The 27,924-nt window shown below is 40.8% G+C and overlaps 1 protein-coding gene across 7 annotated transcripts; it reads right to left on the bottom strand.

Moving 5' to 3' along the window:
• On the bottom strand, positions 1-27,517 carry lrrfip2 (leucine rich repeat (in FLII) interacting protein 2). Of its 7 annotated transcripts, XM_008430077.2 has the most exons (27): positions 27,313-27,517; positions 23,858-24,013; positions 16,979-17,065; positions 16,712-16,771; positions 16,253-16,312; positions 16,098-16,130; positions 15,916-15,987; positions 13,560-13,607; positions 13,375-13,437; positions 13,068-13,157; positions 11,702-11,758; positions 10,438-10,491; positions 10,292-10,348; positions 10,017-10,091; positions 9,024-9,137; positions 8,640-8,681; positions 7,764-7,895; positions 7,424-7,495; positions 5,969-6,139; positions 5,801-5,893; positions 4,628-4,720; positions 3,600-3,701; positions 3,143-3,275; positions 2,884-3,054; positions 2,712-2,791; positions 798-902; positions 1-711 (listed from the first exon to the last, which is right to left on the bottom strand). In XM_008430077.2, the coding sequence occupies exons 2-27, from the start codon at positions 23,945-23,947 to the stop codon at positions 601-603; spliced, it is 2,265 nt and encodes a 754-aa protein (XP_008428299.1). In that variant the 5' UTR covers positions 23,948-24,013; positions 27,313-27,517; the 3' UTR covers positions 1-600. The 7 variants fall into 7 exon arrangements, with proteins under 7 accessions (XP_008428299.1, XP_008428300.1, XP_008428301.1 ...); XM_008430078.2 differs by lacking the exon at positions 7,424-7,495; XM_008430079.2 differs by lacking the exon at positions 4,628-4,720 and having other exon boundaries at positions 27,313-27,516.
• Between the last annotated feature and the right edge of the window lie 407 nt (positions 27,518-27,924).

The following is a 27,924-nucleotide window of genomic DNA, read 5'->3' as shown; positions in this document are numbered from 1 at the left end:
TCTGTAAATCATACATTTATTCTCCAGAAATCTTTAAATATTTGAAAAAAATTCAAAGAAACTGCAGCAGACACAGTTGTTTCTATATACTTTCACACCATGACTGCACCCCGTTGTTTTATTATTTTAAATACATCATACTGTACCTGTTCAAACAATTATCGTATTCACTGAGCGGTGCAGCCCCCTCCCCGTGTCTCCTAAAGTGAAAAAGGCACTTCACTGCGTGAAGGGAAGCTGGGAAGCTGCAGACCTGGAGCAGCAAGTAGATTTAAGTTTAAAAGCATCATTAGACCCGTTCATGCAACCTGTCAGAAAGTAGAGCCAAGCACCCGGCCAGAGGCGGAAACGTGACCTGAGGTTTTCCTCAGCTGCATCTCCCAGTTCCACCAGTTTGGTTTCCCAGTCGTTCCTCCAGAAGAGCCGGACCAAATCCCAACTTTACCAAAAACAACAACAAAAAAAGTTCAGATTTGTTTCCCTCTGCTACAAGGTTGGAAGTGTTTTGGTTAGCTACACGTCTCCAGGCGTTGCAGCTGAGAGCAGAGTGAGCTTCAGGCGCAGTGTGGCAGTGGGAGGTCAGAGGTCGCGGCGCCGGCCTCACTGCTGGGACAGCAGGGCGTTCCGGTTGGCCTTCATCTTCTCCAGGCGCTTCACCAGGTGGCTGTTGGTCATTTCCATCTCCTCGATCTTATCCAGAGCCGTGCGCAGCTGTGAGGAAGAGGAGGAGGAAGAGAACAGGTTACGCATTCGGTCGCGACGCGTCACGTCAGAAAAACGCAGAGTAATCAGATTACTTCTCTCTGGAGTTTCCGTTTCTCGGCCTTGAGCTCGTCTTCTACTTTCTCTGAGCTATCGGCTGCTGTCTTGTACCTGGCAACCTGGCCTTCGAGTCGGGTGATCTGAACACACACACACACACACACACACACACACACACACACACACAGAGGAGAGCTTACTTTATGTTTACCACTACACTTTTATTACTATTAACTATTAGAAATTCATCAGGTTTTTCCCAGATGAATCTGTTAGGGTTACCCTAACCCAGTGGTTCTTAACCTTTTTTGAGGAACCGAACCCACCAGTTTCATATGCGCATTCACTGAACCCTTCTGTAGTGATAAATAAAATATGATTTTTTTCCCTCCAAATTCAAGACATATGGGTGACCCAACTAGAGCATATTGTCATATATGCAACGCAACTCTGGGGCACCAATGCTCTGATCCAACTAGACTCTAGTTGGGTCACCCCAAGATCACTAAGTCTTCTTAAAAGGTAGAGACTCTGAGAAAAGTTCTTCAAATATAGTCAGTGTTTTCAGCAAAGTTGATCTGACTGTCCAGGAACGACCCAAGGTATTTAAAATTTACCACAGTTTCAACAGGCTGGTCATCGAGAGAAACTGGAACCACTTTAAGGTCTTTAGGTGTTTAGGTCATTTAATTAGCTCTACATTCTTAAGAGAATGAAAAATTAATAATAAAGACTTTGCGGCATACTGATTTAGTAATGTAATTATATTAGTTGTGTTACCACCCCCACGCCACTAGAGGCAGTAGCAACCCCGAAAAGATGCGACTAAAGAGCAGATTTAGAAGTTCACCGAAAGCTACAGAATTTGGTAAAAACTGAGTTTTGCTGAAGTAAATAAAGACAAAAGTTCAAATCCATGCTGAGAGTGGAGCTCCTTCMWYCAATCAGGGCTCCTCCGCAGCTCTGATTGGCTAAGCAATGTAACGTGATCCTCTGCAGCAAGTGCTGGCAAAGCGGGGCGTCATCACGACTTTACACAAGTTAATGTGTCTTTACCTCCGCGGCAGAGGCTCCGCCGAACCCCTGAGACCAACTCACCGAACCCCTGGGGTTCGACCGAACCCAGGTTAAGAACCACTGGCCTAGACCTAACCTGTTGATTCAGACACTTTCAGGTTATTTTCTAAGGATTGTTTCACAAGAGAAAAAAGTAATAAAAATGTACCTAATTTAAAAAAGTATTAAAGTAGAATCAATGAAGTAGTTCAAAGCACTTTACATAATAAAAGTACAAAATTACAAAGTCATAAATAAAACACCAGTCAGCAGGTGAACAAACATTACATCATCAAAATCATGCACATCAAATAAGCTGCTGCTTGATGTGTTTAGATCAAAAGGATTTTTTGTTTTGATGCATTGCAGCGCATTAATGCATGAATTTATTCTTTATTCTGGTTTTATTTATTTCATACTTCTATCTATTATGCAGATTGGCTTCAGACGTAATCTACTTGAGCTGATGAAATTATGATTTATTAATAATATTTATAATAATCAATATTTTACAAGTTTTGGAGTCTCTGCCACTAAAAATAAACATGAATAGATTAAAGTTAAAGTCTTTCCAACAGGTCAACGATATTTGAGAATTTAAATGGATCATTATGAAAAATTCACAAACTGAAAAATACTGAATTTTATGCGACTAATTTTGATCTGAGAAACTGATGATGACAAAAACAGGAAAAGTGTTTAATTCCTTGGAAAGACTTATTGTTAGCAATGAATGACATTTTTAATTGGATTTAGCATAAAGCTAATAGAGGTAGCGCTAACTTTTTGTAGCATTACAAGAACTATGGTACATGAAATGTTACCATAGTTACACAGCGAAGCGCTGCAGCTTTGTAGATCAAAGGAAGCGATCTGATTGGCTGATGACTTACATTTTGTTCCATTGTACCCATTTCTTGTTCGGCCTTTGAAAGCTTGAACTTGTATTCACTAATCTGTCTGTTGGCGTCTCCTACAGGAGGACGAAGAGCAGAGCAGTGAGGCTGGACATGCAGAGCGTGATTTTATGGTTCATGTTGCGGTTCTGGAAGGAAGTGAGCTCACTCTGCATCTCGATGAAGTGCAGATCTGTACCGTTCTCCATGTTCTCCCCGTCTGGGAACGCTCCGTCCACCTTGGAGTGTTTCTGCTTCTCCTCGTCCAGCTGGCTCTTCAGCTTCCTGATCTGAGCCAGGAGCTCGTCTTTCTCGTCCGCCAGCTTCCGTAGCCTGACATCTGCAGGACGGGGGGGGGGGACATTGCACCAACCGACGGTCAGTGGCTTCACAAAGCGTTGCTATGGGTGACGGGCGGCGTGACTCACCCAGTGGGCCGTCGCCTGCAGACTCTAGCACCTGGGCGGCCTCCTGGGTTACCAGGGCGATTCCTGAGGGAAGAGGCTCGTGGTTGACGTCTCCGTTGGGCGTCCCGTCTGGGATTATCACCAGGCCGTGTTTCTGAAACAGATTATTAAAAAAAAAAAACCCACTGTGATGAGCAAACAGATGCAGACGCATTTGTTCAATAAAATTTTTTGTGAACTTAGATTTATTTAAATTCAAATATTTTTCAGTGCCACGTATAGCTACAGCAATCACAGACAGTTTTGCATGTTTTTACCAGGAGAATAAAGATTAAACTGAAACCGGAAGTTGAACAAACAGCAACAAATAAAACTAAATCCACACATTTGGAGGAATAAGAAACCAGAAAGTGAAGAGTAACAAACAGACGGGATGGAAGCAGAGGTTTGGTTTGACCCTCCGCCTGGCTGAACCTACCTCTGCGCCTCTGGACTTCCCCTTGATGTCGGCGAGCTCATCTCTGAGCTCGTCCCTCTCATTCCTAATGCAATCAAAGTATTCTTTCTGCCTCTCTAGGGCCTGGCCACACGAGAGAAGAGAGGAGAGGAGACGAGGAGAAAGTTGGACAGATGTCTGGACAGACATGCAGCACAGCACCACATGCAGAGGGATGGAGACAGACAGGAGCAAATTCACATGCAGACATGCCGCCATTTTGTCAAATTTATAATATTTTATCAGGATTTTAGTGTGAAAAACCAAAACAAGTGCTGCATAACTGAAGTCTTCAATCCAGCCACTGATCAGGAAGAGACTGGAGACATATCAAGACATGGACGTCCATCTAAAGCAGCCAAGGGGCCAAGGTGACTCTGGAGGAGCTGCAGGGATTCATAAAGTCCATGAAGAAAACCATGAGAAGCCAACAGGGACGAAAACACTGGGGGTATTTTCTGCTCCTACATTCAAATCATCATAAGTAGGTGAAGCATCAGAATGAAAAACAGTAGCAATAATTACAAAGCAGCAGTAAATATCACTTTTGTTACTAATGGCCTAGTCAAAGCCCAGACAAAAACATCCACACTTTTTACATTTTAATGTGTAAAAAAAACTAGAACATGCAGTGCTTCCTTCCAGTTTACAACTCTGCACTATTTCATGTTGCTCTCTCCTGAAAGGTCTTATTAAATGCAGTGAAGTTTATGGTTGCATGGTGTCAAAATGAGAGAAATCCCAGGCGGAGTGCATCCTTACAGCAATGCATGTAACGTAAAAGGGTTCAGATTAAAAGGAAGTGAGGCGTTTCATGATGTAACGGCTGTAGTGATGCACAGGTGGAACATGCCTGTCATGCTGGAGTATCTAAGATCAGAGTGATGTCACTGCAAGCCTCCAGACAGTCAGCAGGTCTAACCGCCGTTATGACATGCAAAACCCCAGACTGTGCATGTGAGCAGGTCCGAGGGTTTCCGCCATGCTGTCCGTCACAGCAGCCCTCCTACCGCCATCTTTTTGTCCTTCCAGTTTATGGTTTCCTGCAGGTCAAACACCTCTCTGGTGAGGCCGTCTAACTTAGTCTGCATTCGCTGGCTCTCCTGGAGCGGCGGTCAGCAACGGCCAGGTAACAGCAGGGAGAACAGGAGACGTTCAGTGGAGCAGAGGTGAAATGAAAACACCGAGGCCTAGTCCATACACAGCCGATATCTGGGAAAACTAATGTATATTGATGCGTTTTGTTTATCAACACAAGAAATCTGATTAATTAATGATTATTTATAAAAATGCTGACCAAAGTGGAGATATGAGAAAACTCTGTATGTGTAGGTGGGAAAAGGAGATTTTAGAGGGACGAATAACGCACCAATATATCCACATATTTGCTTCGAGGTAATTCAAATGAATGCTGTTTGTGTTTTAACATCTTAATATTCTACTATGCTACTTAAAACAGGGTTTGTACACTTTTCCCAAACCTTCCTGCTCAAATTAAATGTTTGAAAAAGAAAAGTAAATAAATTTTCTTGCTAATGTTTCTGGCATTTGGCGTATAGAAATAATTTGGGTAATTCTGACTGGCCTAAAAAAGAAAAGGTTAGTCTGATTTAATTTCAGACAGAGGAAAAAAGTGAACCTTTTAATTAGGTGTATAGAAACGTCTGGTTTTCCAAATTCAGGTTTTTAATCCAGCATTAGATTGTTACAAAACTAAGTTTTAATATCAAGCACTTTCAAGGACTTTATGCAGAAATCAAAATCTTGAAAATACTTAAATGAAATTCAAGCATTTTCAAGGATTCGTAGCAGCCGTACAAACCCTGATCTGACCTGGCTCCAGGTTTCAGTCCTAACAGGAAGTCATGATTGTTTAGAAGCAATCTGATTGGTTGACAGGCTTTGGTTTAGCGCCACACTGCCCCCTATGGGTGCGGCATGTTTAGATCGACGCTCAGGGGCAGATTAGTGCAGATTAGTGCGGATGAAAATGTTTCTGAAACCGATCCTGTGTTTTTTAAAGTGATGTGGCGTTGATATTAGTTTTTCTCAAGATCCGGCTACGTGTGCAGAAGGCCGTAGAGACACAGAGGCAGAAACAGGAGAAAGGAGTCAAATGGAGCAGAAAGGGGAGGAAGGGCCAGTTCCAGAGAACCCTGATCAGACGTTTCTCTGCAGCGTACCTCTATGAGCTCGTCTCTCTGGCGGATTCCCTCCTTCAGCTCCTCTTGTTTGTGCTGCAGGACTGAACATGTGTGCTTCTGTCTTTCTAGTTCCTGAAACAACAAGCAACACTTTAACTCTGGGCGTCTTTAGGAAAAGCAAAGTTAAAACTGGACGTCCCGACTGACCTTTGACTTGTCGTCCAGCTCCCTCCTCATCTCGGCCATCTGCTCCTCCATCTCCTCCACGACGTCCTTCAGCGTGTCCACCTGGTAGATCAGGTTGCCTTTGTCGTTGTCCAGCTGTGCGTTCGACACCATGGCTTTCTTGTACTTCTCCTCCACCTCTGTGAGCGACTCCTGATTCAAGTTAGGAAGCAGGTTAGAGTAAACGCAGGAAGTTCATCTAGAAGCTGTGTTAACATGCAACAGGTGTATAAGTAGCATAAGAAGCATGTTTTTGACCTAAAGTAGACAAACACTTCACACAGGGCGAGATTATGTGTAGAACAGATTCTGTACGTTTTTTTAATGGTCGATTTGCCCCTTTACAATTTTCACCTCCATTTTCTAACCCCTTGTGTCCATTTCACACACATTCAATTAATATTTTCTACCTGCAGATCTAAGTTCAAGTTTTCTGAAGATTTGACGTTAAACCTTGATTTTCATGGATTCTGGTTGGACCAGGTTGAAATGCAGGCGACCAAGACGAATCTAAGAAAAGCAGCTCCTGATAAACTGATGCTGTGAAACACAGTGGCAGCATTATGCTGTGATGGGAAGGTGGAAGAAGCCCAAAACACGGCGGTAATGAGTGGAAACCTGTTGGAGGCTGCAGAAAAATTAATCTAAACTGATCATTATTTAAATAATCTATTAGTCATGATTAATTCGATTAATGGTTTCATCTCTAGATGAATCCCTGCTCCTACAAACATAAATCAAGTTAATGTAATGAACAGGCCTTTGCAGAACTTGCTGGTATGACAAGGAGGTAATTCAGCATTTTGATTCAGTTGTGGTGGATTTCTGTTGCTATGGACGCAGCATCTACATATAAACGTAGGAAAATACTTTAAAATCAACATCTGGGAAAGCAGATAAAATCGGATCTGGTCCCTACCGGAATAAAGTTTTGTAAAACCATCATAAACAGAGGTAGAAAACAGAAAAAGGAGCAAATGACCAGCAGCTGTTCTTGTATTTTCTAAACAAGTCGTTTGTGAGCCATATGTGAAGAAAGGTCCAGTGAAGTCAGAGCATTGCATCACTTTCAGAAGTGAAACAAGGTGGTGTGGTGAAAACCGAATCTGAAAGAGACAAGATGGAAGTTTTCCAGGAAACAGGACAGTTAAAACATCAAACTCTGCCAGGAACAGTCGGTAACCAGGCTGTTAGTAAACTCTTATCACTAGATAGAAAGTGTTTCATCTTGCTGAACCATGCCAACAGCAACCAGGGATGCAAGACTCCCATCAGACCGCAGGTGGAGCTACTTAAAGCCACAGTGTCATATCAAAACAGGAAGTGATGCAAGACCATGCAGTAGAGGTTCACCACACAGCACAGACCGAGAGGTAGGAGAGGTTAGTGATGCCAGAGGAGTGGGAGAAGACATGCTTTGAGCTCCAGCCCCTCTACCTTCAGCTCTTTAAGCCCCTGCATGTACCGCCCCTCTACATCCTGAATCTGGTCCTTTAGCTCATAGATATCCTGCAGAGCACATGGAGGAACGGTTGGGGTGAAAAACAAACAGAAAGCATCCATTCAGCCGTTCACAGACAGTCCAGCTGACATAAACATCAAAAGCCAGATTTAAAGGGACAGCTTCGCAGACGTCCCATGCTCACAGGGGGAAACGCTTCAAAGAAACGAGTCTTTTATAGGCAGGAGGAACATAAATGAAGTATTTCAGAGATCTGAAGAGATGAGAGGGAACATATGTGGTCATGTTGAGAAGGTGAGACAGTAAGTGTCTTACCCGCAGTTCGCTCAGACTCGTGTCAGGGTCGTAGATGCTACCGGTGTCTGTGCTCCCTCGCCGAGACGACGTCCCGCCCAGCGACGCCAGGGAGGCTGCTGATAGGCCGGGCGTGGCGCAGCGGGAGGACGGCTGGGGACGCCACAGAAACTCAAGTTTTAATGAAATATTAAACAAAAACAGTAAAGAACATCCTACACTTCTCAGACACTTACAGGATCCTGAAGAAAACAGCTGATAAAATACTGATAATGGCATAAAAATTAAAGTTCGCCCTCTCAAAGACCAGCAAACTTTAATTTTGCAACTTAACAATGGAAATGGAAGATATTGCTAAAGCTAAATGGCACTTTAAATAAATGGAAAGAAAAGGAAGAAAGTCACCATTTCCACTGAAAAATACTGTGATAACAGCAACAGGAGGTTACTGCTTAGGCAGAAAGTGGAGTTCAGTCAAGATGGAGGAAGCTGATTGACCCCAAAGACTTACTGCTAAAACAGAACTAAAAGTTGTTTTCAAAAGATGTGCAAGCACACTTTGTTTTAGGAATTTGAATTTTTTTTAAATATTAAGACATTTTTAGATTTCTTGTTTAAATCCTCCTGAAGGGGGCGCCATCACCTGGTCCTACAGTTTTAAAACCTGACAGACAAGCTGATAATCTCCACTGACTGCGTGAACATCGGACAACGGTTTGTTGACAGCTCAGACATCAAGATTACTGATGCGTCATGCATTGTGGGAAATCTGTGTTTTGTTCCCGACTCAATTTTTAAGTAGCAAAAAGGTTCACATAGCAGAAGTTTGTCAGATGCTGCAGTTTGAGGCAGACTTCATGTGTGATTATGATACATTTTAGACCTAAACTTACTTACCCGACTATAATCTGTATACTGCTTGTCACATTTTTCATCCAGCTGCAGGAGAGAGAAGTCAGATTGTTAAATGAGTTGGAGACCATAAGTGCAGTCATGCTTGGGGTCGTTGGGTCACCTGTGAATCAGGAGTTAGTTCAAACAGAACCATCAGTCTGGGAAAAGTGCTGCATGTTCACAAACAAAACGAGCAAAATGTTGGCTAAAAAACATCTGAGTGCATGCTTCAGTCCACACAACCTTTTTCACCTTGAACATTGTTAGTTCATGTCTTCAGTTCAGTCTTGAACACCAGATGTTATAATTTACAACCAGGACTCGGGTTTATTCAGCGCTGCACTGCATTTCCAGGCGCACACATGCGATCTCGGTTTAGACACTTACAGCGTCCAGATCTGGAATGCTCAACTCGTCAAGGTCAGACACAATGCTGCCCCTTCGGTTGGAGCGGCTGAAGTAATCAGCAGCCGACTCGCTAATGTCCGAGAAGTCAGACGACTACTCACACAGAGGAAGAGGAGAACAGTGGCAGAAAACGTAAGAGAAAAGAGAACCGACGGGAAACAGCTGTAAACTCAGGATTTAAAAACAAGCTGAATGACAGAAAAAGCTGCAAAACCTGAAAATATCCAAACTAGAGATGCACCAATCAGAGTGGCTCTGATTTAAGGCTTTTTAAAACCATGATTAATCATATTTAAATACAATCATTGAACATGACTAAATATACATAAGGCAGAAGCTAGCTTTAAAAAAAATGTATGATGTAAAAAGCAGCAAATAAACACGATTCAAAATATACCCACTGGATATTAAAACCTATGTAAAACTAAAGCTAAACATTGTCAAAGTTAGCAAAAAATACAGAAGTGTTAAATGAAAAATTAGCTCTGCTATTAGCGGAAGTGTGCTAACCACAGGCTAATATCAATCTCATCAGCAAATTCGTTTTTTGATAATATCCGCGGGATATTTAGCCTAAGGAAAATATAATACAATAAAAAGAAAAATGTACGTCTGGTTTGTTTGAGCTGGAGGTTTTGAATTCCAAGATTTTTCCCATTCAGGCATCAAAGCATCCATCGTCTATGTCAGATGTCGGGCCATTCAAAGCAACAGAACCCAAAGTTTTATCGAAATTCTTTCTGTTTAAAAATGCTTCTTGTTGTTTGTCGACCAAAGATAGTTGCAGTTTTGGTTTTCTTGCATTTCATAAATTTAGAAAGAATGAAAATAATAAAATTTTTTCAGTATTTGATGCTCTGATGAAGCGATAAATCAGATCTTCTGCCAGCTTATTGGTGCATCTCCAATTGAAACCGCAGTGAAAGTTGAGGATCAGAGGCGGTTCGGTGGAGTCCAGCTGCAGCAGCTCACCGTGCTGTCCCTCCGGCCTCGGCTGTAGCGTTCCTGGGAAACGCTGCTGACGGTGTCATCATCTGAGGAGGAGTGCTACGAATACCCACACACACACACACACACACACACACACAGATGGTAAGAAAAAAACTAAACGTAGGTCTGTTGCATGAAGCTTTCTGCAATAAACTGCAGTATGAGTATGGATCCTAGTCCCTAACAGGAAATGCGTCAGCTCATTAGTGGTGTGTTGGTGTGGTCATGCAGGGTGGCGGTGGGTTTAGCGTGCTCACCGCAGGGCTGCTGCGTGTGGAGCTGGCCCCAGAGGAGCACCAGCTCAGTTCAGAGGGCTGGGAACGAAGTGAGGAATGAGATGTGGGACGACGATGGCAAAAAAACCCCCCAAAAACCTGTTTCCACAAACATTGAGAGGACTTACAGCTCTTGAACCGTAGCCCGAGCCGTAAAGACCAGCGTCATCGTAAATAGAGGCCTGAGGGAAACACGTGGGAGACAACACAGGACTCAGCAACAAAGCAGGAGGGAATGTTGATGGTTGACGCAACACTCAACTGGGTGGAGTAGAATCACTCTCTGTAGGCCATGCAGCACAGAAACCCGGTCACACCCTGGCTCAGGTATTCACACCGCTTCCTCGTCTTTTCAGCACATTACAACCACCAACCATGCAAGGGTTTAAAACATATCTTCCAATAAAAGTCTGAAAAGTGAGACTTGGATTCTTATCCAGTCTCGTTAAGTCGGTACTTTAAAGAACCAAAGTTATAGCTTCAAGTCCTTCAGGGCAGGAGTTTCTAAACTGTTCAGCCTCTGATCCCCAAAATACTGGAGAGCACTACTGGCAACCACACAGCCATCTATTTAAATAAACATATATGGAGAGTCAAGTAATATGCATTTTAAACTAATTTGCTTTATAGAAACAATTAAAACCTGTATTACTATACATTATTTAATGCTACATTATTTACTTCATGATGCATTTATTAATTTACATAATCTTGGAGGTACACGTCATAATAATTCTGAAAACCAATTTGCGACCCGCTAATTGGTGTCTTGCGACCCCCTTTGGGTTCCCGACCCCCACTTTGGGAAACCCTACTTTCGGATTATGTCCACATTGAATTTTACATGTAACATTGTTACTCAATTTTCCTTCCCAAACAGATCAAACCGAGGAAAACTGTATAGATAAATCTTTGAAGGAGTCTTGGACTTTGACTAGGCCATTCTAACAATTTCTTTTCATTAAATTTCCTAAAAACTACCTAACTTCCCTGTCCCTGCTGAAGAAGAGCACAACCACAGCATGATGCTGCCACTACCATGCTTCACTGCAAAGACTAAGTAGAATTAAACTGAGATTAAATTAGTCTGATTACCAATTACTTCTAAATTAAAGTAATTTTTTTTAAATTATGAGTATCCGAGTAAAGGGGGCTGAATACAAATACCACACTTATTTTCTTGTACAAAAATTTGCACAATTATGCAAAGCTTTGCAGTAAGATGTTTAAAAAGAAATTAATATTTTCCTAAATGGCTACAAGTTGACCATTTGTTTTACTGATCTGCAACAAAACGCTCAACTTCTCAGAAACTAACGAACAGATCTCTCAACAATCGGAGACATAAATCCACTCATCCAATATCTCAAGGACACACCGACACAAACTGACCATGCTGTGGCTGCGAGACAGACCCGAACCGACGGTGGAGGACGAGGAGGAGGAGGCCTGTGTGGGAGGAAGGGATGATGGGAAAGAAGTCAGAGCAGAGGAAGGAGGGATGCTGTGGTGGTGAGAGAAGTGAAGTGGAAACAGGACGATGATTCTGCTGAGCGAGTCACTTTTAGGCCGCTAAACTTCAGAGTGTTGAGAGACTGTCCCAGCCAAACGAGCACCGTCTCTATGCAGGACGGGGAAAACGTCCAGAATTCAAACGTTTCAGTGGATTCAGTTCCAGACTAGTTTCTACATTTTTCAGAGGTTTAAATAAAATCTGAAGATTTAAATCCGTAACAATTTGGACTTTATTATCGGCATGTTCTACAAACTGTGAAGTAACAAATATGAAGTTTTCCTTTCCAGTGTAGCAGCTTCGTAACGGTGCCAAGTCTCTCTGGACATCTGGACAAAACCAGCTTCATTTTGAAAAATTGAGACAAATAGAGGAAAAAATAGAACAGTACTTGTTACATTAAATTATTATTACTTTTAATGTTTTGCTGCAAATAAATATATAAAAAAGCTGGAGTGTCAATTCTTTGGACTCTAACCAGAGAGACTAAAGTAAAAAAAAAAAAAAAACTAAGTGAAATTGTTATTTTAGAATATCAAATTAAGAAAAAAACAAATGGATCATTGAGATGAATAAAAACTTGAGTTTTAATGTAGAAGATCAAATTTCAGCACCTGATAAAATTCTGATCTCTATTTTAAATAACAGACTGGCTGTTATTTAACCTGGAAACTCAAACATTTTCCAAACTCAGTTTCCTTTTTGGCAATAAAACCTACTTTTACAAACTTTAAGAAAATGTCAGAGCCTTGAAACAATATTCATAACTGCAGCTACACAGTCGACCACAGCCTGTTTGTAGCCCAGTTTTTGCAGATTATAGTGGAACATAGCTCCAAATTATTTGGGAAAATCTGCCTTTTGCAGATATTTGTAGAGTAGATTTAAAGTAGCCAAAAGAAAATTCATTTTGGGAAGTTAAAATACTTCGGCACAATACTACTTGACCTGCTATTGGCTGATGTTTTAAAGGCAGCCAATCCAGGAGCTCCATTTATCTTTCTTGGCACTGAATGGATATAAGGAAGACAGTAGATGTTAGCATCTGCTGTAGCACTAAGACGTTTTCCATGGTGTCCATTCATGGGTACTATTTGGGGTTTAAGTTAATAAAATAATCAGTTATTTGTGTTTTTAAAGGAGGTTTCAAGCTCATTTTAGCCATTTGTTGGCAGCTGTGATCCTACTGTAATGACCAAGTTGGATGGCCCACTTTAGCTGAATGACACAGAGATGGAGACCAACCCGGGGCTGATAGGTGGAGGTGGAGGACAGGGCTGGTGGTTTGGTCTTCGTAAGGCTGCTGTAGTTCCTCTGATCGTGGTACAGTCCAGTCTAAGAGAGCAACAACACAATACGACTCAAACAAGCTGCAGCGCTGCAGATGCTAACCTCCAGGGTCAGACTATGGCAATTATTAGATGCACAAAGCAGTGATTAGTCAGGTCTATAAAAGGCAAAGAGCCTGAAATAGAAAATCACTGTGAGCTTCTACGAATCTGGACCAGCATGGCGGTGCCGATGCTCAGAGCCGGAGCTGTGATAAACTAACCAGCAGCCCTTTCTTGGAGGAGGAAGCCTTTTTTTGGCCACGCAGGTCATTGTACACAGAACTCTGTTGAGCCACAGGAAAGGCAGGAAGAAAAAATAAAAGCAGGACAGTGAGGAAACAGAGGAACATTTATAAAACCATAAAAACGACAGAAAGACATGTTGGATGAAGTCAAAGGGACATACGGTGGAACGGGAACTCTTCAGCAGGGAGCTGGAGGAAAGGCCGTCAGACTGAAGAGAGAGAAGGTCTGAGAAGATGGTCGATCAAATTCAACACACACACACACACACACGCACACACACACACACACACACACACACACACACACACACACACACACACACACACCTGCATGCTGCTTTAACACCACACACATGACACTGAAGGGACAGAGGCCACTGCACGCTGTTGTTGGTTTCAAAACCACAATTAGAGTCTTTTTAATGAAGCGTGGGAGTGAACCAGGTTTTCTCAGTCTGTATAGATCATAGAATGATGCAGCTCTCCCCCCTCCCCCACCTGTTACTGCAGTCATAATAAGGAAGCTAAAGCAGCGGCAAAACAGAAGCAGCATCTCTCAAAACGATCGAAATGAAAACAACTCAAATGTTTTACGTAAAATAACTGGAAGAATAAATGTGTTTTATTGCAGAGCTGGAACTTTTACGCAATCATTTTAATTAATTAAATAGAATTTAAAGCATTAATAATTTTAACACAAATAAATCACATTTAATTTTTTTCTACACAGGTACCTTTGTGTTCACTTCCTTAAATCTGAGCACAAGCAGTCAGCAACAATAGACAACAAGCCACCAGATGGGATGCTAGAAAGGGCATCCCGTTATTGTTATGTTCAAGTTGTGCTAACAGTGATTAGCCAGCAAAGAAGCTATTCAAACCTAAAAAAGCATCTCAAAGCTAAACATGCTGCAGCAGCACAGACGCTAATGTCAGCGTCCACATTTTTAAAGAAGTTCCCATGAATGATCAGCCGTTCCTGAAACTCTGGAAGCTGAATGGCTAGAATAACACTCTGCACCAATCTGATGGTTTAAGAACTTGAATAACAGATTAGTAATGATCTCTTAGGGAAGCAAGCCAAAAGATTTCAAAAACAAATGACAAAATGTCTTAAAGTAATTTAATGAGAACAGCTTCAGCGACCAGACAGCATTCTGCCTTCAAAGACTCGGGTTAGTCGGTTCCCTTCTGAATACAAGCCTGTCTGAACTTGAATTTTCCCGAATGGGAATGGTGTACGACTTATCCGGTAAACAAACTTTCAATGTCAGATGAATCTACAGCAGCTGGAGGGAGCCACTCTGCTGTGTGCCTTTCACTACCTGTAAGGTGAAGACGCTGCTGCCAAAATGTAAAGTTGCATTTGAAATGGACCTATAACGCTTCTAGCGATGGCATGAATGGAACCCTTTGTTATGCTGGAAGTGATTTGATTACCCCAGAAATATGCATTTACAGGCCAGGTTGGAACATTTTTGGGGAAGATTTATTCCACATGCAGGTTTTCCAAACTCCAGTAGTTTAAACAAACTACATTTGTTTTCAGAGATCTTTCTGCGCGTGTAAACACGTCTGAAGGGAAGGCATTGCAACAGCAATCTGAAGGCATCGCCACTACATCCAGGTAAGGAGTTATGGTGCGTTTGATTTGCCTAGGAAATTAGAGTTTAGCACAGTTTGCTCTAGCTGCAGGTCAAACCAGTAGATTAGCTGTTGGACCAAATACCAGCAGTAATGAAAGCCAGTAAAGATGTTTAGTCTCCATACAGTAAAATAATATTATAGCCTCAATCTGTGGCTGATATGGACTTAGAATTTTAGCAGAATATTTTGTGGTATTATTGTGATAACAATAAAGAATATGATAAGATACAAACTGCAAATATTCCCATTTAGAAAAGGGAGCATAGTTTTTCTGCTAAGAGCATCCAGGTGGATGGAGGAGACATTTTTTACCACTTTAACCCCAATCAGAGCGATGCGCTCTCTCAATTAATACATGCACTGTTGTTACTGTTTCATATGCTCTTATGGGTTTTTGGCAGGAATGTGATGCCATAGATGTGATGATTTGCAAACTTTCAAAAGTACTAAGAAAGTTTATGGCTAAAACGTTGTTTCTTTGCAGTTGGCAGTGAAACTGGGTCCTGATCTTGGATTTACGATGAGCAACTCTGAACTTTTTATTAGTTTTGTGCACAAGTTACCAAGACGTTTCATTACATTTGTGAGCCCTCTATGTTTTCCCAATTTGTGCCTTATGACATAAAACCTCATGAGATTTATTTTTTCTATGTAAAGTTTTGGAAACAGATGCAGAAAATGGTTCCAACAAACTGAAGACCACTAAAAAACAGGCACTGAAGAATAATTTCCCTATATAAATCACCTATAGAACAAAACATGTCTGGCTCATTTGCGAAGCCGAATGCTCCAACCCCTTCCAGGACTTTGGACTCTGCTGGTAATTAGGTCACATTCATGCAGCTGTACTAAAGTGTTGCAGTGACGCACCAGGACGTCCTTCCTACGGGAACTGGATCGACTCTTGATAGAGCCCAGGTCGTGCACGGATGAAGAAGTCGACTTTGAATATAAAATAAATGTGAGCATACATTAAAAAAAAAAAAAGAATAATGTGAATGTGTTTTGCACAAAAAACCAACTTCCACACATCAGCGTTCGTTTGTACACACCCTATAGCTGCGGACTGACAAAAGGTCGTCATCCTGCTCCGGTCGATGTGGAAACACGGAGTGGACAAACAGAAAGGGAGAGAGAACAGAGGGTGATGAAGGAAGACAGGAAGTAAGTGGAGATAAAGAGGAAATGTGTGGAGGAGGATACAGACCCGGTGATGATGGTTGCTGGATCTACTACTACTAGAGGCTCTGGCTTTTTCTGTTTCAGCCTGGAGTCGGGAAGGAAGGTCAGCAAAGATAACAATGAGTGGATAGAAAGTGTTGAGTTGATTTAGCTGTTAAAGCTTGTAGCACACAGAGCTGATATTTGATAATATCATGCTGGAACATCAAGCCATTCATTTATGAATGAAGAAGCTCAAATTTAAAGAACTAAAGTTAGAATTCAAACCAATTTTCTGCAGAATCGACCGTCCTATATAAAGCCAGACGCTGAAGCCTGCGCTCCAAACAGACTCAGTCACAGTTCACAATGTCTCCAAAGCAAATACATATTTCCACTGTGAGGTACAGAGTAGTCTGGGAGTCAAGTGCAGCTTAAATGGGACTCTGTCCCACACAACCGTGTTAGTGGCAAAGAAAACAGCAGCACTCTGTTGGTCTCCTACCATCCACTGGTGGATCTGACCCCATTTTCTGCTGCTGCTGCTGGAGGAGTGGTAAGAAAGCTGAACACAGGGAGGAGATGCCAGGAAAAACAGTCATACCTCACTGAAAACCGCTGAAAAAGAAAATCTGGCCCACATTTATAGAACTTTTGGTTTCATTTGTGGACATGCAGCACTTTTATTTATTTATTTATTTTTAAACTTGTGGGACGTGGAAGCCAAACCTCCATAAAAGTGAAAAAGCTGCCCCCATTTTGTGTCAAATACCTCTTTCTGCTGCCGTTCCAGTTCCCTCATCCTGATGTCCCTGGCCTCTGCGCGGGCTGCCCGCTTCGCCGCCAGCCTCGCCTCGGCCTGGGGGAGACAACATGAACGCACCTGTCAGCACCCCGGGCAAACCTGGAGGTCACGACCCGCAGGCACAAGCAGCAAACAAAGACAGGGACGAGCAGCACGCAGATAAACACCAGGACTGAAATGGAGGAGTATTTTTAAGTATTCAAAACATTGACTTCCTGTTGGAGAAGAGAGGTTGGGAAATGCGGATGAGGTTTCGCTGAATGAACCTGAGGAAGAAGACATAAAACTAAAGCTGTTTTAGAGAAATGTTACCATAGTGATCTTATCAGACTGATTATTACCCTGAGGATTTTATATCCTGCATGATGGGAAGATCTGCCCCTTATCTGGACTCATAGTCCAGAATCCATCCAGAGAATACAGGAAGCTCTCCTGCTTCTCTCACTCGTCATGAATTACTTTCTATATAACATATAGTTTATATTTTAGTAGAGAAAAAACATACACTTTTTTGTCATGATTTGTCATTATTCACACGAGGACTAGAGGCAACGTTACACTGCGTCTTTGAGAGAGAGCAGCCAATATTATGCAGCTCTGCAGTTTAACAGGATTATATTCATTTCCTAAAGAAAAAAGCTGACATGTTGAGCATTTTATAATTACGGAATAGTAAAATTAAAACAGGTTTATAAGACTATTCTCTCTCCAGATCTAACTGTTCTTTGCAGGACAGGTCAGGTCCAAGCTGGCTGGGTCTTCCCTCCATCCAGGATTTTGCAGGGTCTGAGTCAGGAAAAGTGCAGCTAACATCTCTGCTGACCCCACACATTCAGGACACAAACTGGTGACTTTTACCTTTGCCTACTGCGAAAACCAGCCACCACAGAGGAGAGGTAGCTTCTCTTCTTATTTATACATACTTAACGTCTGTACGCTGTGAGCACTTGAAACTGAAGTCAAATTCTTTTTGTTCTCCATTTAAGAGCTGCTAAAAGACCAGGGCACTGAGCATTGTCAGAGATTCCTCACCACCTCTTTCTGGATTGTGTCGTCATGCAATCAGTATTTCAACATCAAAGCAGAACCAGTTATATAGTCCTTCTCCTTAGCTCTGATTGGCTAAAACCCCAAACAGCGGAAATAGGGAAGATTGTGGAGGTTAGGTTCTGCATTAATGCACATTTGGTGTTTGAACTATTAAAATAGGCTTTTGAGCATCTTCAGAAGGCGTCTCACTTACTCTGACCAATTTATTGATTTTTTATTTTATCTATTTGCATTCAGTTTAATCTGCTGTTGATCTCAAGGAACAGCAGCATGTTTTGTTTTATGCCATTTAATACTCAATGAAGTATCAATAAACATATTTGATCAGAATGGATGCACAGGTATTTCTGGTAGTAAAAGATGTTAATAGATTTCAGACATTTAAAAAAAAAAACATTTAAAAGTCAAGGGAATTTTCTGACGTTTCCTGATGGTGCAACTCGGCACCAAATTTAGACTTTGGGTGAAATGTCGGGATCCACCATGCATTCTCTGCTGAACTCTTCCAGCTGTGAGGTAGTTGTGTGCGACTCTCATCCATAACATGTGTGAACCATCAACTTTAGGGGGGGGGGCTAATTTAAAGCCCTCATGGGGAAGAAGCTAACAGTTTATAAACATAACTTGTTTCTAATCTGCCTATAAACAAAATCTAACTTATCCTGCCTTTATGTACACGACTAAGGCCAATAAAGACTCCTGGAGGCTTTATAAAATCTGCCCATCAGGGGGTCATTTTACAGAATACCTCAGCAGAAGGTTATAATTTAAACAACCCCTGGACAGGCTGCGGGAGGAGCCACTTAGTCATACAGGTTCCTGTGTAGCCAACTCCTTTATTACCTAATACATACTGGGAATACTGCTGAAACTATTTAAACATGCCATCAACAAAGAATTGCACCCAAGTTCATGCAGCCCAGACCTTTATCTTCAACTAAAAGACAGTCCATAAATACTAGAGATAATGTGTACAGTATCTCACAGCAGACAAACGCCGTCAGCATTCCAGCGTCTTATCTGCACTGCCAGCACAAGAGGCCTAAAAGTGGAGCTGTTTCTGTTCCACCAACAGCCTGCAGCGGACACAGCAAAAACAACACCATTTTCAGATCATCAAGTGGCTTCAGAGGACCTGAGGGGGACAGGTTGTGGTTAAAGTTGATGAAACTACTGAAAAAAATCAATAGTTTTTCTGAAACGCTGCAGTATTGGTGACCAGAGAGGAGCTTCCAAAGTTCAACTTCAGAACCTGGGAATGTCATTTGTTTGTCAAATGTGTTCTTGTGCCACATCAGATATAAATGTGAGATTTCCAGCATTAAAGGAGGCAAAATAAACAATTTTTCTGTTTGCGTAGCTATGATTTGTTCACACCTGCTATTATTAAATTTTAACCAACCCAGAGCTCGTTTCTCACGTTCGTCCAGACTGTGCAGGTGTGGATACACTCAACCAAGCCCAGGTGTGGAAGAACAACCAGACAGAGATCACAATTTTAAGGTGATCTCAATTCGCTCTCAATTTGGTATGAATATAGTCCGGCCTTGATCCAACAAACTACATGGAATACACGTCCTTTTGGACGTCATGAGCCACCGTAGCTCATGACGGTGGTAAAAATGAATCCTTCAGCGTTGGTAACGCTACTTCTTAACAAGAACTTTGTCAAAGTAAGTTTGTTTCCACATCCATGTTTTGTCTTGCTCCATCACTTCTTGCAGGAGGAATGATTAACATCTGAATGACTTTGTATGCAACGTGAAAGCAAACGGCACCAAACAAAAAAGAAAAAACACACACACAAATAATTAAAGTCCGATTTTGGTCTGAACCCAACAAGCAGAGCAAAAGACGTTTCTGGTGTGAATATACCTTTAAAAATGTCAAAATTCTAATTAAAACTCTATGACTTAAGGTCAACTTACATAATAAGCACTCATAAGCCAGTTTCCAGTATCAAACTACACCAAAATGAAACATTTATGTTAAATATTTACACCATTTATAGCTCCAAGTCACTTGAAATGCCCGTCCCTGTTTGGGCTTTTCCTCATTTCAAACTAAATATCTAAAAGGTTTAAAATTATGGAAAGAATAAAGGAAAGGTCACCATGATTGTTTAATTACATTGATAAATGCGTTAGTTTTAAATCTAAATTGACGCCAGTCAGAATGCACCAATATTATCAATAATCAGCAATCAATACTGCTATTATATCAGCCAACCAATATCAACTCATATTTGTTTTCCTAGATGTCTGACACCAAATAAAAACGACCACACAGCTAAAACTGCTTCTCTGCTTCAGTTAAACTACCCATAATGCTTTGCTGCATCACCATCACATCACATGACCAAACAAATACCACATGACCCAGCCTCTCCCGTTTTAGATTAGTCTGAAAGCCAATAATTTAGCAAGTGCTTATTTTAGATTTAGGCTCATTGATGTATCAAAATAATCATTATTACTTTTTAACTATAATAGAGAATCCTCATTTTATTTTTGCAGTAGAATGAATAGGTGTTGCTTCTCTTGCATCATGTGAAACATTTATTTTCCTTAATTTCTGAGATTCTCATAAATGCTCATGTTTTTGCATAATAAAATCTGAAGTAATGCAAAGATTAAAAAGTGCAAGTGAAGAAGTGAGTGCAGCAGGAAGCCGCCTGGAGTCAGAGACAGCTGGCTGTGTGCTCTGCACCTGTTGATCTGTCTGACAGGACGACCCGCTCTGTGTCTCTGTCCTATCTATAGCCCGACCCGGCCCTGAGAGGGTAACCTGAGCAGGACGGCGTCAGCAGCACGGCACACCTCCAACACGCAGCTAATAACCGCTCAGCAGCCTGTCCGGCGTGCCGCTATCAGCTCCTCAATTAGCAACAAGCTCCCGATGACGACCAACAATCCACATTTTATTTTTCATATAATCTAAGCAAAGCAATTATTATTCTATGTTTTCAGTTTAGAAAGAGGTCAGAAAAGTGTAAACAACAAATAACTGTCTGCAGGGTAAAGCAGATCCATGCCTAAACACCCGGCTTTCACCTGTAAATACTGAGTTTTATACTTTTGATTATCCAACTAAATTATAAATTTGTCTTATTTTTAATATTTAATGGCTGCAGATTTGCTAGAAATCCGTTTTATTTACAGGTTTGTAGCGGACATGTTGCGCTGAGTAGTTCTGCTCTCCTGACATGAGAAACGACTGCAAATCAAGTCTTTGAGTATTTATGCTGCTCAATTTGTAATCTCACTTTTAACAAATACTGCTTCAAAAAATTATTTATAAAATAAGAACTTAACTGAAAAAGCATTTAACGTATAGTATATACAAATTTTATTATTAGTTTTCATTTAGTAACGTATTTTGTCTGGGGTTGGGACTTAACCCCGTTAATTATAATTAATTAATTACACTTAATTTTTTTTTAAATAAAGTTTCCAGCTACGAATCTATTGGTTGAAAAACATCAATAACAAATTAAAAGCAATAAATATCTTGGAGTTGAGCTCATATGTCTCACTGTTCAATGATTTAGCAGTAATTTGGCTTTTTGAATTGAAAATGTTGCTTATTTTGTTGTTATATAGTTTGATGAAAATGTGACTTATTAACGACACAACCTGGAATTAACTCGATAAATTGTAATTGAGTCCGACTATTTTTAAGTATTTAAATAATATGCTTTGTTTTACGTTTGCTTTTCCAATTTTATTGAAATCATTAATGTAAAAATGTGGCTCTGCTTTCCTTTAAAAGAAAGTCTGATTTTCTTGGGAACTAAATAAACCTGAGTTTATAATCTTCAGTCTGAAGATTAAGGTGTTTCACTTTCCTTTGTGACAAAGACCTTTTGATCTGCCTATAAAATCCTGTGCCGTCAATTAAAGACACTCCCTCCAAGCAACGAGGGAAGCCAATACCTGCTATCACTGCCAACCAGCGCGCCCCTTAGAGCCTGATCTCAGACAACAGGTAATCATGGTGGAGCTTTAGCCAAGGCTGGGTTTGTTAGCAAGCTGCTGGCATTCAAACCCTGACAGCCAAGAAGTAACCCAAGGTGCCTCAGAATGCGGCCGGTGACGCTGCAGGCTCAAATTCACCGTCATCCCCAGCAGCAGCAGCAGCGGCGGCGGCGCATGCCAGGCCTAGACATGCGGCCTGCATGGACAGCTAGCGACCAGGCACAAGCTGCACTCTGTGGGGTTTGTTTCTGTTTAGTTTTCTCAGTGATAAGCGTTTCTCTGACCCCTTGAACTCGCTGCACGGTTGGTCTAATCTTTGCTTCGCTGCACAAAGAGATTCAGATTTAGGAGCGGACTGGGAGGGCCGGGTGACTCATGTTTCTATGGTCGGCCTGCGCGACTATAAAGAGAAACGGAGCCGAGCGCTGCCTGCAGCTTTTAAAGATCCCACACTGACTTCGAACAAAACAAGGCTAACACCTGAGATTTATCCTGAATTTAAATGTTTTTAATAAAGCCAGGAAGTCTGTGGGTTCATTCTGGTCTTTACAGAAAGCCTGGCCCGGGTTCTTTTCTTTAATGAGACAAAACGGCAGAACCCGACTATGGAAAAAGCCAAAGGAATGAAGGAGCTGCAGTGGAAATCATCCCGACGTGTCTTTACAGGCCAGGCAGCCCGTTCTCCTTCAGTTGGCTTTTCTCTACCAAACAAAAATACTTCCCAGTCAGCTTCAGACCAGCTGTCCAGAACCCGGCTCGCTCTGACCACAGCAAATATTAACCAGCAGAACCAGAACGGCCACATGTGGACACAAAGCTTCAAATTGGTGAAACTGGGTCTTAAACCAGAGTGCTGGGTGGAAAGTTTTACAAAGCTCAACGCTGAAAGGCCACATGTAAACAATGCTGACTCAGCACAGAGGGGACGGCGGTCAAGTCGCCTTTTCCAGCTTCGCAGCTCAAAATGGACCGACTGGTTCCGGAGCTTTCAAACCCATGCTGAAGTAATTTTATGTTTCATAAACTTTGAAAACTATTTAAAGTAGTTTTCAATTTTCTGCTAAGTTTACAGTAACTAAATATGATTTACAATATCAACAATCAAAGTCGGGGGTCAGAACTGGTCCAAACATAAACAACAATCAAAACAAATAGAAGCGAGTCGAAATGCAAACAACAAAAATAACATGTAGTTAAATGACTCAGAAGATTTTACTACTTTATATCCATTATTCATTAAAACACATTTCTTTTACCCTGTTAGGCATAAAAAGGTTTGTTTGTGGGCATGAAGTGTCAGCTGAAGGTCCACAGTGGAGATAATCTGGAGAAATCACAGCTTGATTTTTTTCTAAAGGTTTCTACTCAAATATTTTCTGTTTTATAAAATATTCTTAAAAGTTTATCTTAAAGGAATCATGAAAACTGTTTCATTTTCCCAAATTAATGTTTGTTGAATCACAAAATGTTTTGACAAAATATTTTACATGACAATATTTAATGATCAACAACAAAAGCTGCATGTATGCATACCTGCTTAAATTCAGAAGCAGAATTGTGCGTTCTGCTACTTTAAAACATTTTATCTCTTTAGACTCATTTAATTCAACACCTTCATTCTGAAAGGTTTCCCTTTAACGAGTCATAATAAAAGTTGCTGCTGTTCAAATCGATGCTTTTCCATTTTGAATGAGGCGGAGTAAACGCTCGAGTTAAAACAGAAACATTTTAGTTGGATTAAATCACATTTGCATCGACTGATGGGTGGAATAATTGACGTCAGGTACATTAGAGGACTCTTCCTCTCAGGCGACCTCACCTCCCGAGCGATGCTGCTCAGAGCCTCGTCCTCTGCTGAGAACCGATCTTTTACAGGAGCTCGTTTTCTACCGGTGCCTTGTGTCCCCATGTTAGCGCAGCAGCTGAGATTTCACCAAAGTGTAAAGCTGGAAAGAAAAGGCAGCGCTGAAAACACCTGGAAGAAAAACAGAGGCAGACGAAAACGATGTAAACAATGGGAGCAGGGAGACCGAACACCAGCATGTTGGAGGTAAAGTTTAAACATCACAGCTGTTTGTAGAAAACACACTGCGATCAGCCATAATATTATGACCACTAAAGTCCTGATTAGATTCCTCTGAGGAGTTTTGTCCTGTTATGATAATCTGTGATATTGCAGCTTAAAAACATTCTTTGATTTCAGAAGTGGCTCTCAAGACCCAAATGTGTTGATTTATGTCCCCCAGTGGGCACCCATGCCACGCTTTGGGAACCACTGTTGCAATGCCGTTTCTGGCCTAATCAGATTTTTAGAAATCTTTAATTTTGGCAAATTCTGATTTCTTCAATATAAATACACAAGACTAGCATTAAAAGCCCTTCCTGGTATAGCAGTGATTTCTACAGGTAGCAACATTTAGCAGCTTTATAGCAACTTTTACTGTTACATTTATTGTGGCTACTATTATTAACAACCGCTTCTCTGAATGGAAACTTTCATCTGCAAACTCCAAAATCGTGTTATATCACTTTGTTTCGATGTTGATGCAATGTTTCGTCAAAATTACAAAATGTCACGATATGATTGCGATTCAATTTAATTCTCAAATCTGTGATTTGATGCATGTCCATCTGAACTTAAATTTACATTTTGCGTCAACGTCATTGAATTGTCAATCATTTAATCAGCAAACCTGTAAATACTGTGATTTAAACTGACATGAAACAGAAAAAAGTGCTGAAAGCTCTAATATAGAGAAGTTTCCTTTGTTATTAAACTGAAAAAAGTGCATAAAAGTGTTTGCTGATGGATTTAGATCAAAAATGGAGGGAGGTCCTGCTTTTGATGATTTAATGAATAGACAGAAAAATAATCAGACTTTTCAGCATTTGACAAAATGATTAAATTGAAGCAAATCAAGAGAAAATTAGCCAATAAAAACTCTTTACTGTGCATCTTCAAACAAGTGTTACTGTTCATTGTATATTTGGTGACATACTTTAAATGGTAGCCTTTGTGTAACCGTTTCTGCATGATCACAAAAACATGGGAGGACTATTACACAGGAGCAGATGACAAAAATTCAGCCAAAGGCTTTGAATTCAGGTCTAAATCTGTCTTTTGTTGGAGGCGTCACCAGTTTCCTGGATGTTTAGGTAGGAGTCATGTAGCAAACACAGCAATGCCAGAATGTGAGCTTTCTGCCTGAACACCACAATAGAACAGGATGAGCTGCAGTGCTTGTCCTTAATGTGGGCGGTCATGATGTTATGGCTGTCTGGTGGATTTTATACCTATATTTAACTGTATATGTAACAAACCATACAACCCTCACTAACGTATGGGTCCCATTAGGGTTTCTGATCGACGACTGTGGCTTACATAAACCTCCTTTAATGAGACATCAGCAGCTTCATGGAAACATTACATTCAAACAACTGGTGAATTATTCATTTGAGACGGCTAGTGCAGCAGATTGTTTACCGACAAACCTGCATTAAGCAGGTCTTTCTGGGCCCAGACCCGGGAGTTCTGCCCACACTGGTCAATACAGAATCCAAATTTAAACATGATGGAAGTGAGGTCACATCCCAATACTTTATATTCTTCATAATATCAGAGTGAGTGTTGAGAATATTGGAGGATTGTTTGCAATGAAGTGTTTAGTTGATTGTCCTGAATTTATACTTTGCATAGCAATAATATATTCAACCTGTTGCTAGCAGCCTAGAAATAATATTTAGAGGTTATTACTGAATATTTTGGGAATGATTGGAGTTAGATTGCAATTTGTTTAATCAAAAGTGATATTTTTTTTACCACAATATCTCAAAAGTCTTTAGTGACTCTGGGACCTTAATTTACAAATGAAATGCTAAATTGACTTTCATCTCTGCAACAGACGAGTCCAGTTCTCCCTAACTGAGACATGCTGCTTCTGACACCATCTGTACTTCTACTGGCAAAACTGAAATAACAAAAATAATTTGCTTAATGAAAACAAGACAAATTAAATAAAAACCAACATAACAATAACAAGTTTTTGCTTTATTCAGCGCTATCAAAATCAGTGTGTTTTGCTGGTTCCAGAGTGGCTGTCCCATATTATTGATACATCTGTGCATAAAAACTAACTCCAGCTGTAGTCCACCTTATTGTGAAACTGCTTCAACTCTTGAATGGGTTTGCTTCAAAATCTATTTAAGCTGCAGTTATCAATGCTGCTTGTACACATTTTTCTACCACATGTTTTCCTTCCACTCAACCTTCCACACATATGCTTGGACAGAGCACTTTTTATTGGCAGCTTCTGTAGCAAAGCTGGAAAACAAATTAGTTGACTTCGACATTATTCTGAAGGAATATTTCTGCATTATTATCCTCAAAAATAAACAAAAACAAACTACATGTAATATAAGAATTTCGTTATTTGCATTGAAATACATCAACTTTTCGATTGTATTCTAATTTATTGACACCCACCTGTAGTTACTCATGTTGCCCTTTAAAGAAATGAATTATTGGAGGACAATCTGATGCATTTATCGGTACCATCACAATGACTGAGGCTGCCTGCTGCAGACAAAATACCTCATGAGTCAGTGGACCCAGAGAAAGCTATGCGCTCTCCGTTCAAATATTTCATGATCTAATTCCTTTGGATCGAAAACTCAAAGCTACAAGTCGAAAACTTAGCGGGCAACCAGAAAAAGAATGAATTAAAACCACTCCAATGCATCATTTGTAACAGTTTCAAATGACTGTTTATGATCGGAAAAGTGCTGAAATATACCTTATTGAACGATAATCAGCTGGGTTCAATTGAACCGTTAAGAAACACACCGGCTGACACAACATTACTCTTTCTACACATACTTATGCTTGTAAATAATACTCAGTAACAACCTTAGCTTGATTTACTCCTTGGTTAAAGAGATAATAATTAACGCCTGTTGGTCTTAACGTGCTTGGCCACAGCTCCGAAGAGCTAACAGGAACGGCTAACTAGCATTCCTTACCCCTGAAATTAACCATAAACTTTCCAATTTAAACTCTTCCTGTGTGTCTATGAAACCCAACGCTTTACCGACCGAGAATCCCTCCGATAACAGCGACGATCCAGCATTAGAAACGCTTCGGCTAAAGACCAGCTACAGAAATAAATAGCTGGGTGGTTCACAAAGTTAGCAGCGAGGCTAACCTCGACTCTCCTGAGAGACACACAGGGCAAACTGGGACTCAGTTTTTTCCAAGCCGAAAATGTGTAATTTTACCTTCGCGACACCTTTAAGCAAGGCAGTTATTCTCCCAGGGTTTCTGTCCTCTATCTGCCGGTGTGTTTGGGCAGAGCCATTCGGGTTTACTTCACAGAATGGGAGTGTTTTTGTCCACTCTGACAGCTGTCATCAGTCCGCCTTTCTTTCCTCTGCTCTCCTTCAGTTTTCACTGGCGAGCTGAAAAAGGTCCCGGATGTTAGGGAAAAATTAGGGTGTGATGCTGCCTTCAGGAGCAGCCGGGAAATCCCAATTCTTAAACCGGTTTTGGTGACATTCTTTTTCCTTTTTTCTATTTTTATTTATTTACTTTTTTTTTTTTTTACAATACGAGACAGCTTTAGTATTTCTTGAAATTCTAAGTAATTATGCAAATACTTTTTATTGCAATCGAAATACATGTTTTTCTTTCCAATGACATTACAGCAAACAAAAAGCTACAAGAAATCAAAAAGATAAAATTTCCCAACCAAAAAAGGGATTAAAAATAGACAGAGAGGAAAGATTATCCTGCCTTAAGTTACTTTTTTAAATAGAACAAGATTTTGCAGTTGGCCTAAAAGTTGTGAAAGCTCATAGACGTACAACCAGGGGTGGAAGTAGAGGGGGAAA

The sequence above is a fragment of the Poecilia reticulata genome, linkage group LG15, assembly GCF_000633615.1.
Source record: "Poecilia reticulata strain Guanapo linkage group LG15, Guppy_female_1.0+MT, whole genome shotgun sequence".
In the NCBI taxonomy this organism is placed as follows: Eukaryota; Metazoa; Chordata; class Actinopteri; order Cyprinodontiformes; family Poeciliidae; genus Poecilia; species Poecilia reticulata.
The sequence above is the reverse complement of the archived record's forward strand: the minus strand, read 5'-3'. Positions and strand labels throughout refer to the sequence as shown.

Bases quoted from the DNA above. Each gene is read 5' to 3' on its own strand.
- lrrfip2 (XM_008430077.2), bottom strand. From the start codon at position 23,947: ATGGGGACACAAGGCACCGGTAGAAAACGAGCTCCTGTAAAAGATCGG. The intron at 11,759-13,067 runs GTTGGTCTCCAT...CCTCCCACACAG, and splicing joins CCTCCACCTATCAGCCCCGG to GCCTCCTCCTCCTCGTCCTC. The intron at 3,276-3,599 runs GTAGGTTCAGCC...AATCTGTTTCAG, and splicing joins GGAAGTCCAGAGGCGCAGAG to AAACACGGCCTGGTGATAAT.